The following is a 17642-nucleotide window of genomic DNA, read 5'->3' as shown; positions in this document are numbered from 1 at the left end:
TTCTGTCTATCAAAGGATGGTGACCATGGCCAAGGCCCTGGCTCCAAGTGTTATTTTATTCTGCTCTCAGCATACACCATGAAAGCTGTTGTCTAGAACAAAACAAATGGGAACTGACATGGAGAACATAATGAATAGGAGATGGATGCAGAATGAGATCCTCACAAAACATAACCTTCTTGTTAGCCAGTTAGAAATTTTTCTTTTTTATTTCTGTTAAAATAGAGACATTTTTTGCTTGAGGAATCTTTACACAATAGATAACCACCACAATTGATATTGCAGATATATTGAAGGAAATCAGTATTGCAAATTATTGAGTGAAATTATTGCTTTTTAAAGGAATTTAGAGGTCACTTTCACCAGATTTTCTCTGAGCTGACACTCTTCAGCCATCTCTTTATGAAGCAGTAAACAATTCTATAGACTAACAAGAATTCTGTGTACATTTATCAAAATTTGTAAAACATATATATGTATGTATGTTTGAATTTCTTATGAGTTATTACAATTTCAGCAAGCAGACTTCTCTTGAAAGGAAAACTACTACTACTGTATTTCATACTCAAAAAAACTTCAGGCTTCACCATCATTACTGAAATTTTGCTGACATATCCTCCACCAGACAAAGGCAGAGATAGAGAGGAGGAGCTAATGAGTGAGATGACTTTACTCAGCTGATTCACTGAGCTGTGAATCAATGCTTGTGACTATTTGAGAAGATGGAATTCTGTAGTAACTGATACTACCAGTTTACAAGTAAAAACTGATTCAGTAAACAGAGTCAGCATGGAAGTGATGAGCAGTTGTGAAAAGCCACCTCACACTGTTCCAGATATGTACTGGCACAGCATATAGAGTAAGTGGAGTTCAGATTTTTCTCTCTTTCATGTGCAACAGTCCCTCAAACATTTTACAGGTACCTCTGTGGTTCAAGTGACAGCCACTGATGCAGATGATCCTACTTACGGCAACAGTGCTCGAGTGGTTTACAGCATATTGCAAGGACAGCCTTACTTCTCTGTGGAGCCCAAAACAGGTAAATTTACATAAACCCTTTGCAGTAATGTTGAGAAAAAGAGGAAAGTGTTCATTATAACTTGCTAGGAACTTCTTAATATGACCACATTGTTAATTGAATGCATTCGTGTTTTGTTGATATTTAATCTCTTATTGTTTAGAATGCATTATGAAAGCCACATGTCTGAGCTATGTAATAAAGAGACTTTGCTGGAATGGAACTTATTATTTTTTCAATCTATCAGCTAATTGGTCTGCTGCCCATTGTCATCTCTCTTATCAATGAAAATTTCAAAATTCATTGAACATTTTTTCAGATTTCAGAAATATCTAAATGTCACATAGTCAGGTTCCATAAGAATATATTTAAGGCTCAATTACTCTCCATTCTACTTTTCAAAGTGAAGTTTAGTTGTGGAAAATGAATCCCTTTTTTATTAATTTGAAGAAGGACACACTGTGCTTCTTATACTTGTCAGATATAATATTTTGCGCCCACTTTCAAAGCATATTGCTAGTGAAGCTTTGTTTTTATAACTTTCTTGAAATGTGAATATTTTTAAGCCACAACCAAATGCAACCTTTAATCTTCTGTTGTTTTTATAAATATTACCAATTCTGCTGGACTTTTCATAATGCAGGAAAGTAGGTTTTTGCTCATTTCAATTTAGTGCTTGAGCCTTCACTTACACCTACAAAGAGAAGAGTTATAATCTTCATTTTGGATATAACCAAGCTGAGACAAAAGAGAAAAAATATCACCCTTTTAATTATAAACGATCCATGATATGAATCAGACCTGAGTCCCAATATTGTGACCAAAAAGTCGCACTCTATTTAGCAGCATCTAAATTTGCAGAAATAACTACTATAATTATCCCCATATTGCAGCAGATCCATGCTCAGCAGGGATATATAGCACTGTCCTTTTCCCTCCAGTGAGTATTCATAGGTTTTCTCTCTTTTTCTCCCTCTCCATGTGTGCTTATATACCATGTATGTTATGATGATGGCTACAGGCAACCAGTGAAAAATAATATGGTGGTTTCTGTTAAATAAAAATATTGAAGAATTCAGACTGAAATGTTTGCATACATTTTCATCACTTTGATGTGATACTCAAATTTCCTGTGTGCATGACAGTTTGCTTCCAAATGACTGGGTAACTTTACCTGGTAATTTAACTATGACAGAAAAACAAGCATGCCAGGAAAAGCAAAGTAGAAACAATAACACTATTAAATTGTATATTAATTGCATTTTCACACATGTTGAAAAATGGATGAAATAGTGCCAGGCAGTCTGTTGGTGAAATAAATGTTTCAATCCAAAGGTGATTAATGGCAAGTCCAAAATTCATAAGGGAAAAAAGAAATAAAACTCTAAGCTACATTCAACAAATAGCAGATGAAGAGATATGTGTCCCCATGTGCCTCTTCTTTATTTAGTTTGTTTATGTTTCTTTTATTGCTGACACTAAGTACTGGAGTAGCAAACGGCTGCCTCTCTGGAAATCAGGGTTAGCAGCTGTATTATGTACTGGGCATGAAATATTCATAAAATCATCATATTTTGAGAAGGCATATTTATTTTTTGATGCATATCAGCAGAGCTGAAAGAATAAAACATGGAATTTTCTTCTAGTTTTCATTTCATGTCAATTAATTACAAATTGTTAATTATTCAGATCATCAAATGGACATAAAAAATACTTCAGGTATTTAAGTATTTTATTAGTAAATAAAAAAATTTCTTTATTGTGCCAGTGTTTTAGAAGTGGACATTGGTAAACCCGATATATGGCAAAATAAGACCATTTCATGTATCTGCAAAGTGTGGATCAGTATTGGTAAGAGTTAATGTCTTGAATGGGTATCCAAAAGATAGTGAAATGAATCTTGACCTTAGAATTTTAAATAATGAATGCTGAATATTCTGATTTCCTAGCTCTAAAAGAGTGAGAAATCAAATACAGAAAATTACATCTTGCATGGAAGGAAGTGTTACCCAAGACATTTTGAAGACCAGGTCAGGGAGAAGATACTTGAAAAACACAGTCATGCACTGTGTTACCAAGTAAAGAAAAATTGATGGGTTTGGTGACTATTTAAAATAAGCTTATGGTATGTCAGTGCAACTCCTAGTCAAACCCTGTTATATTAGTGTTGGAATTAATTCATTCCACTCTTGCTGCAATCACTGATCTGCTGTTACCTTTTAAAGGCAAACTCAGCTTTTACAGCAGCATATTTTTGCTTGTGTGATCCTTGACACCTTGTCTTTGTGCAGGTGTTATCAAGACTGCCCTTCCAAATATGGACAGAGAAGCCAAGGACCAGTACCTGTTAGTTATCCAAGCAAAGGACATGGTTGGGCAGAATGGGGGATTGTCAGGGACTACATCTGTGACTGTCACCCTGACAGATGTAAATGACAACCCGCCCCGCTTCCCACGCAGTAAGTTCCTTTGTCAATATGTGACTTGTAATATTATTCCTAAACACTGCTATTTTCCTTACACACTGTGCTATTTCTAAACAAAAAGTCCTTATTTTCCATATTAAGTTCTTTGTTAAACACTGACTGAAAAACTACATCATCATCATCATTATTATTGTTGTTGTTATTATTATTATTATTATTATTATTATGTAAGCATTGTTTTTCTTTGCCTCATGCATACCAGATCATTTGAAATGGCTTACAGCAGCAGGGACATTTATTAATTTATTTTACTTCCTCTCTGTGAATAAATAGACAAAAAAATAAATATCCTAATAGGTATTTAGGTCTTTCCAGTTAGGCTTCAGGATTCTTTAATTTGACCCTTAATCCTTTGTATTCCTTTGGCACTGACACATGCTTACAGTGTTTCCTTAAGAATTAAATACCAAAGAGCTGGGAAGTCACCTTCCCTCCATTTGATTTCTTTGACCAAGGTGGCTCTCATCCTAACCTAAAGAAAGGAGCACACAGCTGTATGCTCAAACCAGAAGAGCTCAGTTTATTCAAAGTGTTCTGTTCGGGGTGCTTTTTTATTAATAAAAAAAACCCAACAAAACGTGGTAACATAGAAAGTAATGTGAAGGATATATTCATGTCAGCTCCAGCTTCACCTCCAACGATGGAAAAAATAGATCTGTACATAATAGATTTCCTGTTATTTCAAGCCACCAACTGCTTGAAATAATAATAGAATAACTGAAGTTTCTTTTGAAGGTGAGGGTGTTATTGACTACAGAATGCACTCTGATACCCTTTTGACAACATATATATAATTTTCTGCTTGAATAACAAGAGTTAGAATTGTCAAGATGGTGTATTTACTGATAAAGAAATTAATGTATATTAGTTTCTAGTGATATTCAGATTGTGAACTGCCTAATCAAGATATAAACTATATAATAATATGTTTTTATATTGATATTATTTTACTTATTTGCTTTTCTTTCCTCTTTTCTGGTAAACAAAGTAAAACTGGATTATCAGGGACTCACATTATGATTTGCATTTAAGTTTTGAATTTTATTTTTGCCTCTTTGCCTTATACTTCTCTTGTCATATGAAGAAGTTGTGCCTGTTGTACTTGGAGTCTGTCACAAAGAAAGCCTAGCAAAAAGTGCAGTTCTGTTTCAAAACTGAAGAATATTTTCTTGTAGCCTGAGTAAATGTCCAGGCACATGATTTAAAGGAATGTAGATTTAAGAAAGATAGATTTTTATTTTTTTTTATAGCTTTCAGTCCTAGAAGACTCTGAATTCATTATTTTTTTAAATTTTACAGGATCTTATCAGTATAATGTCCCAGAGTCTTTGCCAGTGGCTTCTGTGGTGGCCAGAATAAAAGCTGCAGATGCAGATGTTGGACCTAATGCTGAAATGGAGTACAAGATTGTGGATGGTGATGGCTTGGGAGTATTCACAGTTTCTGTTGACAAAGACACCCAGGAGGGAATCATAACTATTCAGAAGGTGAGTCTGATTTTACCCTCTGGTTCTGTTTGGAACTCTTCAAGATGGGGGCAGGTAATGAGAGTATGAGCTTTTGTTTTTTAGAGCTTTGTCTGCTGTAAATGTTTCCATTGGTATATTTCATCTTGACTTGTGTGACTTTGAGGTTTTTAATGACTTACGCTGAAAAATATTCTGCATTTTCTTTGACAACACCTGTATTTTTTGAGGTGTGCATTTTAAAGAACCGCATTTGAATGAGAATATAAATTTTAGTCTCATTTTTCTTTGTATTAAATAGTAGAAAGTGTGAAAATGTATCTTGCAGCAAAAATGAAAGCTCCAAATAAAAAATGGATTCTGAAATTAACTTTAAAAATAATTATCTGGATGTCTTTATTTGAGGTTGTACTATTCAGAAAGCACACATTATTAATTTAAAGTTATAAACAGTAAAAGTAGTAGGTTTACAAGATCATGTATTATTTAAAATATTATTTTAAAAAACCCTGAAAATTTTAAATAAGTTTTTTTTCTTCAATCTTTCTACATGTGCAGTTAGAAAGCATTATGGAACTGAAAGATCATGTAGATATAAAATTATTAAAACTAAGCTTTCTCATATTGCTGCAACACATTTTAGACTACCTTTTTAAGAAGAAAAAAATGCCCTCAAATATTTTTCAAGAAATTTTTTCTTTTAACAGTAAAAGAAATACAACACCTTAGAAGAATCTCTCATATAATTTCCTACTCTTAATATGTGAATGCTTGGCAAGTCCCTTTGTCATGCAAAGGGTGGTATTTCATGGCCTGGGCTTCCCACCCAGAGCTCAGCCTGCAGCTCCTACTGCAGCTGCGTACCCAGCTATCTACACTGAATGGATTCCTCAACAATTTCATATCCTTAAAGCGTGGAAATAACTTGGCATTTTGGAATACATGTACCTGTGTTTCCAAACAAGGACCTAGGTTTGTACTTAGTATTATTTCATAACAGATTTTTTTTCCTTAAATAGCTTTTAATCTTTGTAAACTTAACCTATCAGCTGGGGTGCTTTTTTGTCTCGTTGTGTTGGGGTTTTTTCCCCTTCTCTGGTGTATCAATTTCTTCTAGCAATATAAATCTTCAGTTATATTCCTCTTTGAAAGAATTTTAAGAGTGTAAGATGCTGCAAAGCGATGGGCTAACTCTCTGATGCCCTTAAGACCTATTGAGAGCTGGTAATCATCCACAGATGTCACAACAAATGAAGTATGTTCACCCTTGAAAGATCATAATATGTGTAATGTGAATCTTTTTTCAAGGAAAAAACATCCATCTTAGGCTTCTTACAAAATGCACTTCTGCTTAGCACATTTGAAATACAAATGATGAAAAGTTAGTAGTCTTTTTGTTCAACAGCCAAATTCAGTGTGGCTCCTTCAGCTTGCTCATTTAAAGTTTTTGGGCAAGGATTTGGGAGAAATGTGCTCATCCTAGAGGGAGAACATTTACCAGTGCCACAATGAGCAGCACTGAATCAGTCAGGGTCTTCAGTGATCTAATATGAGAACTGGTGAGTTAATTTCCTTTTTTTTTTTTTTTTTTAGTATGGTACTGTAGTCATTTGTAGGTATTTGTTCCTGGAGTATTGTGATTTCAGTGCTATATAGTGGACCAAATAATTGCCGTTTGTTATTTCTATAATCATTTTAACTAGGGAGCTGAACTGGACTTTTCACTACTGAGTGTTTGTCCAGAGAAGAGCTCTATGAAACAGCTGTTAGAATACATCAAAAGGGTACAAATTTTTGACCTGATCAAATGATCTAATCTGCTAATAATTTTTATACCTACATTCTGCTATATTTTGACACAAGAATTAAGACTGCTTTCTCCGCAGCGTTTGACCTTTTCTCTAATTTTCCTACTATTTTTGACTTCTTTTCCTCTGTGTGATAGGTAGTCCTTGGCTAGTGCAATGTGCCCACCGAGCCAGTCTATTACCCTCTCTTCAGCAGGACAGTGTGTGAAAATAAGATGGAGAAGACCTTGTGGTTCAAGCAGTTTATGAAAGCAAAACTAAGGGTCACATGCATGCCAAGCAAAGCGAAAGATCTTATTCCTTATGGAAATGTCTGGCTGCTTCCTGGGAAGCAGGGCTTCAATTCAAATAGCAATTGCTTCAGAAGGCAAAGGTTGTAAATAAGAAATGCCCACTCCCCCACTCCAACCTCCACCTTCTCTTAGGTTTTATATCAGATGCCCTACGGCATGGAATATCTCTTTGGTCCTTTTGGGTCCACTGTTCTGGCTGTGCTCCCTCCCAAGATCTTGCCCATCTGTGTGGGAAATGTTGGAGAGACAGCACTGATGCTGTGCCAGAACTGCTTGGCAGTAGCCAAAAGCTGGCGTGTTGTCAATACCTTTCCAGCTACCAAAGCAAAGCACAATGCTGTTGTGCTGTGGGGAAAATTGACTGCCTTCACCCAAACCCTCACATACCCAAAAGTGATTTCCCACACTGAGGGCCACCTCCCGAACCTCAGGATGTCCTTAGCTTTTCATTTTGACTCCAGGGAACCTTGTGCTTTGCTGAAAGACCTTCCCTGCCAGCCTTGTAGAGAGCAGTGTCTAGAAATGAGGAACTGAAACACAGTGCCTATCAGGCAACTGCACTGTCTTCTGGACAATAAATTGAATTAAGACCATTATTAATAACTGTGTATGCAGGTTAAGTAGGTTTAATCACTGAGCCTTATCTGCCAGATTACTGTGGAGTCAGGTTATCCCTGCTTGATAATGCGTGCTTGTTAGTAGCAAGTCAGGGAAGAAATTAAGTTTGTAGCCTGAAATCTGCCTAAAAAGTCAGGGAAGAAATTAAGTTTGTAGCCTGAAATCTGCCTAAAAATTTTACTGTCCAGCACATGATGTTCTGTACTCCTCTGAGTGCAATTAACTTTCTCTTTTTCATGCCCTAAAATCAGCTGAGGTATTGAGAAACAGCTCAGCCTCAAAATGCATGCCTATCCTTTTCAACTTCTGATTATTGGTATGCTCAGATATCACATTTGCGTACACATTAGGCAGTAGAATGCCAAGGCAAAGACTTATGAAAAGGCACGCTTGGGTTCTGAATGCAAATGGGTGCTTTAGTTTTGCGCACTTCTGCCGCAATTGTACATAAAGCTCAGCAGGCTGGGCATGAAAATCACCGGCAGTAACTGAGCAGCTGAAGGCACTTCTCCATTCATTTTTGTGCTGGGTGTTGTTGGAGAAAGTTTGGCACCTGGTTATCCGAGTTCCACACACAAGCTGAGGATTTTGCATTCTGTTTTTAGAAGGATAACCACTTCAAGACAACTTTGAAAGTTGACTTCCTCACTGAACACTAACACTTCTTTTAACACATAAGCAGCATTAAATTTAAAAAAAGAGTTTTTGTAAGAAAGAAAAGAAAACTGCAGGAAGAGTACTGAGATTTAAGAACTCACCATGTAAAGATGGATTTTTATGTTCCTTTTTATTTTTATTTTGCAGCCTTCCTTTTATGGAATATTAAAGAAAAATGCCCAGTGAATGAGCAAAAATTGCAGGAAAATTATCTTCTTTGAAGCAGAGAGACACCAAGTACCATGATATTAGAATGAGAAAAGTGTTACATGGTTAGGTGTATCTCAAGATTACTGGTGAACAGATTTGAGTGTGTTTAATTTTTTGTTTTGGCTTGTTTTCCATTCCTGTTTGAACACATTTTTTTCTCTGTACCCTGCAACAAAGAGATTTCATAACATCACGAGCCAGTGGGGAAAAAAAAAAGTGTTTTTACTATTAATAGTGATTTTCTTTGAAATTTATGCAGTGTATTCCTTCCTTTATAACTCTTCTGCCTTGTTATACACCCAGATATCTCTCTGGCTTGCACAGTTTATTCAGGATTTTTCTCCTAACACTTTGAGAACAGTGCTATTTTCTGAATAATAGTGGTAGTTCTGCTCATAGTTCTTGCACCCATGGCAGGACTAGGGATTACATGTTCCTGAACATGCTAGTACTGTTGCTACCTAGTGCCTAATGTCAGTGTGGATTGACTATTAGACTAAACCTCATCTCAAAATCACATTTTGGCAATAGTCTGGCACTCCTGTAATTACTCCCTTGACCATATGGAAAGAGACAAGGGAAGAATGCTTTCTCTGTGTCATTATCCACATGGTCTTTGTCCTTTCCAAGAGTAAAGAGCAGGATTGTACTACACCTTATGCAGCACAACTAAGAAGCATGTGTGCTTCTATCCCTGTAGAGTTTTTGCAGCCCTATGGGCTTTCACATACTCATCACACCTTATTTTATTTTATCCCAGTTAGGATACTTGAATCAAAATTGAATGAATGAGATGAGTAGTTCACGTATTGCAGGAAGTTGCTTAATTTCCTTCGAAACAAAAAAACACTACCCCCCAACAAAAAACCCAAACCCAAATAAACCAATCAAACAAAAATGAATAAACAAAAAACCTCAAACACAGCATTTTGAAAATATGTGGGACAAGGACTAATTTTGTTCATTATTTATGGCTTAACGTAGTGACAGCAGATTGTGTTTGGGTAGAATTGGTTTCTGTAAGATTAGAGAAGCTCAAATTTCATCTAATGCCAAAAGCTAGTAAAACAGTATTGAAGCATTTACTTGGTTATTGGCACTAAAAAAAAAAATCTACTCTCTTCTGCAATACATTAACCAATTCATATGCAAACCATCTATCCAGCATGTGTCTACAATGGTGTATAAAAGTGTGTGAATCATTTTTAGGCTATTTCCAGCTATTTCATTACCTGAAATAGGATATGAAAAATTCTAGAAGACAAACTTTGACTTTCTTTTTCTTTGTCTTTCCTCTTTCTTCAGAAGTTGTAAATAACATTTAAATGAGACCTGTAAGTAAAATTCTCTGCTTAAACAAAGGGTGGGAAATTGGTAGGAAAGCTAATAAGGGTCTTTTCCTGTAACCTACTATATTCATACAATTTGTTGCCTAGCAGTTTCAAGTCCCTGTGGAAATCTTCCTACTTCTTTATTTACTCATTTTCTCTTTTGTTAAATAATACTAACAAATAAATGAAAAGTTCTCACTTGTCAAATGAAACAGAAGAAATTTTTCTTATTTTTATCCTTTTTGGAGCAGTTCATGCTACAATTCTGATGTTGCAAATAATATGAGTTTGGCTAATCTCTGCACTGTAGTGCAGTCTTTTGGTAATTCATAAAATGGAGCAGAATAGAAGAGAATGGAAACATAGGATAGCATAATTAAGGTTGGAAGAGACCTCCAAATTCATCAAATCCAGTCTTTGATCAAATACCACCATGTCAGTTAAACTATAGTGGCACATCCAGTCATTTCTTGAACACTTCCAGGGATGATGATTCCCTGGGCAATCTGTTTCTAGGCTTAAGTCCCCTTCCAGTGAAAAACAATCTTTGTAATGTCCAGCCTGAACCTGTCTGTCACATCTTGTATCTGTGTTGTCTTGTACTATCCCTAGTTACCTGGGAGAAGAGGTTGGTCCCCACCTCAATGCAATCTCTTTTTAGGCAGTTGTAGAAAATAATGTCCCCTCTCAGCCTCCTTTTCTCCCGGCTAAACAACCCCAGTTCCTTCAGCCACTCCTTACCCGACTTATTGTCTAGACCATTCATCAAGACACTGCAACCCTCACTCTGCAGAATATTTTGCAATATCCATTGCCCTTCTCCCTGCACTCCAACACCTCCTGAATGGGGGCCCAAAACTGGACACAGGACTCAAGGTGTAGTCTCACCTGTGCCAAGTACAGGAGGGCACTGCCCTTTTCCCCCCAGACACGCTGGTTTTGATATCAGCCTCTGAGGCATGTGGGCACATGCTGGCTCATGGTCGGCATTCCCAGGTTCTTTTCTGACGGGCAGTTTTCCAGCCACTCTGTCCCCAGCCTGTAGCACTGCTGAGGTTGTTGTCACTCAGGTGCAGAACCCTGCACTTTCATTGTTGAACCTCACACAACTGACCTCAGCCCATCGATCCAGCGGGTCCAGATGCCTCTGCAGAGCCTTCCTGCCCTCCAGCAGATCAAGGCACCCACCCAGCTTGGTGTTGTCTGTAACTTACTGAGGTGCACTCAATCTCCCTATCCAAATCATTTATAGATATTAAACAGGACTGGACTGAACGCTGAGCCCTGGGGAACACCAGTGATTGGATGGCAACTGAAGGTAACTCCAGTCACTACCAACTCTCTGAGCCTGGCCAGTTTTTAACTCAGTGAGGAGTGCACAGGTCAAAGCCATGGGCTGCCAATTTCAAAGTAAAACTAAACTAGATGTGTAAGTTGCCTTTAAGCTGGGTTTAGGAAAACATCTATCTTATGTGATCTTTTCAGAAAAATAAGAGTTGTAGAGTTTATGAAAAGGAATCAGGCATTTATATTTCTTAGAAGGATCTCAAATTTTTTTCTTCGTTCACACTGTGACTCAGTTCTCCATCTGTAGAGTAGGATCAATTCCTTCCTGTGGTTTCATTTGTAATTTGCATACTGCTATCAATGCTCCGTTAGTAAGGACTCTGATCATTTGCATAACTCAATTTCACAGTAGTGAGGGTGTTTGGAGAAAAGGCATAATTTTTCTGCATATATTGGAGTTTGAAAAAATGTGTCAGATTTTCCTCTGCAGTAGAAATCTTAGAATTGAAGAAACATTTATGGAAGCAAATGATGATTCAGTCAATTCATACAACAGATTCTGAAGTGTCCATGCTAAACTATGTACAATTTTGAAGTGAATTCATGTTGATTTTTGACAGAATCAAATTGCAATACACATGAATGGAGTCTTGCCTTTGCTTTCTAAGCAAAGTACATACACAAACCCTTATTTCTTGTGGTTTCCAAAGCACTATTCCTAGAAATAGTGTACTAAAAAAAGCATCATTTAAGTACAGATCTCACTTTATCCACCAAGTAGCAGGCTCAAATTACACTTCAGTAATATTAATAGTTTAGTAGCAAAATATCTAAAGATAAAAACATGATTCTCTGTATCCACCTACACTTTTATCAAATATTTGGTAAAGTAGTTACGGTAATTTAATATTAAAAAAGGCTGCAAGGTATATTTATGTACCATATGTGACTTTTTGAAATGTTATGAGATGTGATTCAAGCCATTTGGAACTCTATGGAGAGATTTTAGTGGATTAAAGGGAGGGGGGAAAAAGACTGAAGACCCCTAAATATTCTGCAGAGTGAGGGTTGCAGTGTCTTATTGCAGAAAGTGACAAGCATTAAGATTTCCCATGGCAGAGTTCTTGCTAACTTTGCCTTCATTTCTACCCTCAGTACACAGCCCCAACACAATATCACTAACTGGTATGCATGTTAAAGGGAAAAATATTGTTGTAGCATACTTTCTCATAGAAATTGACTGCTAAGAGATTATTTTAAGACCTGAGTTCATTCTAAAAGCAATATTGGCAATTACAAAATGGGGGAGGGGAAAGGAGAGGGTTTATGCATAAGCTTTTGAGCGAAAAGCTATCTTTCCATTTCTGTTAACATTTCTTTTTTTTTTTTTTAGCTAGAAATTTTTCTTTCAATTCTATATCAGAGTTTACAATGTAAGAGCTTGAAGCTTCCTTGGTTCCTTTGAGAGATTGTGTGCATTTGTTTGATGTACTGCAGTTTTCAATATAAAACCTCAACTGGGCTTAAAAATGGGATTTTCACCTCTGAAAAGTACATTATTACAAAGTTACCATGCAATAAAAGTGAGCATTATAAAAATGGGCTTTCTATGAGTTATAACTTGATATTCAGCCTCTCTAAAATAGAAGACTTGTTTTCCTTCAGAGAGGATGAAATTCTTACCCTTTAAAAGGAAAAGAAGAAAAAAAGATACAGACCTCACAAAAGGAAAGATATGGATCCTGCATGGGATCTAATCAGATAAGACTAATGCACAGATATTAATGAAGTTGTTAAGCTCTATTCACTGTACTGAAGGACTGAAGTATATGTTGTCCATTTAACCTTCACCATTGCTGCAGTAATTTGCAGTCTCTTAAGTTGGTGTTCCATCACTGGAATCTTGTGCTTTTGTTATAGCAGAAAATAATGAAGGCATGATCCAAAAGCCATTTAAATAATGTCTGTATAATAGACACCAATGATAATTAGATAAGAAGAAATAACAAAAAAACAATCTTTTCAGGTCACTTTCTCTGTCTCTCATGGGTGTGTGTGGCATGCAATTTCTTCATTATATTATTTAAAAAATGTTAAAATATTTATGCCAGGTTAAGAGCTCTTGCACGTTAATTATATCTTAGATATTTTGTTTGCTTTTCCCAGATTATATTCTGCCTCAAACTCTGATTGATACCTCTGTATTCCCCACAGGACCTGAGGTTGTATATCTCAGAGAAACAGATTGAAGATGTTGACTGTAGCTTTTGTAGACCTTGTCACACCCCACAGAAGACAGGCTCTGCTAGAAAGAACTGGAAATAACATTATTGCCACTGCAATAAAATCACAGATTACTGTAAAATGCATTTGTCCCTCCATAATTACCCTCTTTTAAACACCATCTCCACTGTGTATGTACATAGATTCAATTAAAAAAAAATTTCTTTATTTTTCATTACCAAGGATCGTTATCTATCTTGAATGCTGCCAGCAGCATTGGGTACCAGAATATATCTGAGGGAATCCTACAGAAGGATTCATGTTGCTAAGAGCAGATGTTTACTTCTTTCAGTTACTGAGATTCTCTTACTAGTGAGTTACTGGTGAAAAGCAGGCATCACCAGCTGATAGCTTTCCTGGAAGAATTTCACTACAATCACACTGAGGACCGTATGGTGGTTTTCTCAGATGTACATAGCTATGTTAGAGAAGGTTGAACATACACTTAGTAAGACTGTTTAGAATACATATTTACACCACTGTTAGTTTTTCATCCTTTTCTATGAGGAAATACTTTACTCATGAGTGTGTATTTTTGGTGAATTCCCTACTAGTCAAATACTCCTTCATAATAAAAATTCATATCAAAATACGCTTCTTTATGATTTCAGTTAATAAAGATCTAAAGTAGTTTTCTTCAATCAATATAGAGATATGTGAGTGTCTTAAAATTAATTTGAAGAGTATTTATTTTTTGTTGTACTAGTGTATTAAAACAAAACTAAATTTTATATATTTTTTCCAATTACATATATGGTACAAATTTTGTCTATTAAATCAGAAATTTCATAATTCTTTTTACTTTGAAGGACTGTGCTGTTGACATTAGTATGTCAGAAGAAGCTATCTTTTCTGCAGCCTCATGACAAATTTTCATGTGTTTGATTAGGTATCACTGTAATCACAATCACCCAATTTAAGCAGATACCATGAGGATAAATTAGCTTTCTTTTCTCCACTACGTACTTTTGTATGTTCTGATTTAAAATATACTGTTTATGAAAGGGTCAGTGCTTTTGTTTTTTGAGTGGGAGTTTTGGTTTTAGTGGGTTTTTTTTGGGTTTTTTTAATTCAACAAATGTTAGCCTTTTGCCTTTCACATTTTTTGGGTTATCATTTCTTTATTTATTATGCTGTTTTTCAGGTCATAATTTTTTAATTAGTTTGCTTTTATTAGATAATGCAATGCCTTAAGATGTCTTAAGAGTTTGAACTCTTTAACCTTGCTCCTCATCTGATCATATCACTTGCCTAGTTGTTATCACCACAGAATGAAGTTTCTGAGGCATTTTCATCATTCCGACATCACGTTGCATTTGCATTATGGCTATGAGGTTGTTTTATAACACATGTATTGTCCTTTAAATATAAAACCAAAGTGAAAATAGAAAAAAATATTATACATGCTTTATTAATGAATGCTGACCAATTGTATCCAGTACAGGGAGCAGTATCCAGACAAACTTTCTATTTCAGCATATCTGTTTTCCAAGAGCTGTGGATACTGCAGCTTTGATTCAGTGCAAGAAGTGCTTGCATAATATGAGGATCACAAGTATTCCTATTTGGAGAAGCCTTTTGCTGCCACACAGAGTTTGTAAAAGTTCAGTGCCTTTCTGAGTGTGTTGTGCTGCAATTCATTTTTCATGTTTGACTCTAGACGGTTTGCAGCTGCATTATCGCATCAACATAATCACCGACTTTAAGATGCTCATTTGGGATTTATCCGACTGTAACTAGATGGAGAACTTAGGCCCTTGTAGGTCAACAGATGTGTGTTTCACCTCTGCTGCTCCTCTGAGTGAATACTGGAATGTTTTGCAGATGCTGGAGAATTAATTCGCAAGCATGTCTCAGATCCCTGTGATGTATTCAGTAGCAGAACTGCAGAAAAACATTTTTAATCTGTTTTATACACTTGGAATTATAGTTTGAAGACATAGTTGAGTAACCAGACTGCAGCTTTAGAAGTGCTTCAGTATTTTGCTGCTGGTTTACAATGATTAAATTTGGAATTACAAAGGAATATTTAGTTGGTTGCTTGGTGCAAGCTGTCAAACTAAGACTATAGATAGAGGGTAAAAGGTTCTACTATTAACTTGATGTTTTCTTTCAGTAATGGCCTCTGTGCTAAAATTTTTCTTTTCTCAAATAAAATTTTCTTTCTGAAAAATCTGAATATCCTCAGATCACAGATGTCTCATTTTTATGGGGGGTAGTTTTTGATTCTAATGCAGTATTTATTTGAAAAGAAACTTCCTTTGAAGAAAATTAAAACAGAAGGAAGGTATAAAAAATTACATGTATTTTGCTTAATAAGCAAAACAAACAAAAGCAATCTCCACACTTCATCTCAGTACAAAATATTGTGATATAAGCAGTGTAATTTAGGTCATTGCCACATTTTCTACTCAAATTTATAACATATTGGAGAAAATATTGTTTATTCAATCCAAATACTATACAAAACCCAATAAATTCAAAAGAAATTCAAGACAGAAAAGAATCTCACTTACAATTATATGAATGAGGTTACCTGTAAGTAACCTGTAAAGATTATATTGACTTCTTATATTTGGGTAGTATGTCACATGTTATTTGCCATAAGGTTAGATAAAATATTAATAGGACAAAAATAAGTATTAATTCACAATAGTGAAATAATCAGTGAGAATCTGGTCCTCACAGAAGTTACAGAAATTTTTGCAATTATCTTAAAAATTTGTTTCATTTACAAGGTAGAACTATCTTTATCACTTAAGTCATTGCGGAATATTCACTAGTGAGACACTGCAAATAGTTTTTTGAGAAAGCTGAAAAATTAACCATGAACTATGGTCTGTCATCAAAAGTGATGGTTGCATACAAACAGCAAAGGTATTTTCATTTTATACTTACTGAAATTTTTAAGCAAAACAGTTTTGCGTCAACATCACTGAATAATAAATTTTCCACATAATTTTTTTTCCTGTGTAGGAGCTGGATTTTGAAGCTAAGACAAGCTATACCTTGAGGATAGAAGCAGCCAATATGCATGTTGACCCTCGTTTCCTGAGTCTGGGGCCCTTCAGTGATATGACAACAGTGAAGATAATTGTAGAGGACGTTGATGAGCCACCTGTGTTTACCTCCCGTCTGTACTCCATGGTGGTGTCCGAAGCAGCAAAGGTTGGCACAATCATTGGAACTGTAGCAGCCCATGATCCCGATGCCTCAAACAGTCCTGTCAGGTAATTGCAGGAGTTCCTAATTATTTATTCAACCTTTGCATCGAAATTGTTCATCTTGTGGTGGGAGGGGATTTGGTTACACTGCAAGTCATTAATAAGCTTTATTCCTTTGCAGAGGGAGATTCAGATGTTCTATGAGTTTGCATAACTTTTATAACCTGAACTACAGAATCTCTGGAAAAAAAAAAAAAGTTGAAATCTCTGTGAAACAAAGAGAAGATATCATTTCAGAATCCCAAAGGGAAGAAATCACCTGAAAAATCGCTCATATTTATTACTCTCTAAGCTTAGGAAGAGTCTATTATTATCTATAGCAAGTTATGTTCTCTTAAATCGACCAGGATAAAAAATCATATCTATATTATACACGTATGCTTGAATAATGATTCATAGTCTGTGTGCACTAGGAATGAGAATGTAATAGGACATAAATTGGAAACATTCATAAAAACTTTTTGCATGAGAAAAGTGGACAGGATGAGATGCATCCTGTTCTACTCAGGATGGTTAGAAGCTTTTGGTTTTGTAAATTTTGCTGCAGCCAAATATCTTCCATTTGAATGGGAAGAGGTATGATCAGTAGAAATTCATATACTGTCAAGGCCCTCTTCCTTTGTCATCAGTGTCTGAAAAACCTGCAAGTCTTCCACAATATTATGTCCAACATCACTGAGAAACCATAGGAGAACACAAATTCTCAATCTTATGCTTGCCTGTGTCTAAGGTCAGAGCTCAAGGGCAAAGACTCACCACTTTAGCTACACCAGTAATGAGCTCCTTGTTATTTTTCTTACGCAGAATAGTAATATTCATTCTCAAAGGAGCATGCAAAGGATCTAGAGAGTAATGGTTATAACTTAGAAACTCTGTGAATTTAAACACCTGCAGGGGGAGGAACTCTGACACAATTAAAAGTTAGTACTGTTTCATTTGTTTTTATTGCTCACTTAGGGCA

General features: G+C 35.8%; 1 protein-coding gene across 2 annotated transcripts in view; it reads left to right on the top strand.

Moving 5' to 3' along the window:
- The window catches only part of LOC102069943 (cadherin-7), a 91085-nt gene that overhangs the window by 47592 nt on the left and 25851 nt on the right, over positions 1-17642 (top strand). For both annotated transcript variants that reach the window (XM_026793222.2, XM_005486737.4), the window contains exons 4-7: positions 920-1039; positions 3310-3477; positions 4804-4991; positions 16434-16687. In XM_026793222.2, the coding sequence (XP_026649023.2) occupies positions 920-1039; positions 3310-3477; positions 4804-4991; positions 16434-16687 (730 nt within the window). The remainder of the gene's footprint in view (positions 1-919; positions 1040-3309; positions 3478-4803; positions 4992-16433; positions 16688-17642) is intronic.

Source organism: Zonotrichia albicollis, chromosome 1, assembly GCF_047830755.1.
Source record: "Zonotrichia albicollis isolate bZonAlb1 chromosome 1, bZonAlb1.hap1, whole genome shotgun sequence".
Taxonomy (NCBI): domain Eukaryota; kingdom Metazoa; phylum Chordata; class Aves; order Passeriformes; family Passerellidae; genus Zonotrichia; species Zonotrichia albicollis.
This window is presented reverse-complemented; position numbering and strand designations above follow the sequence as displayed.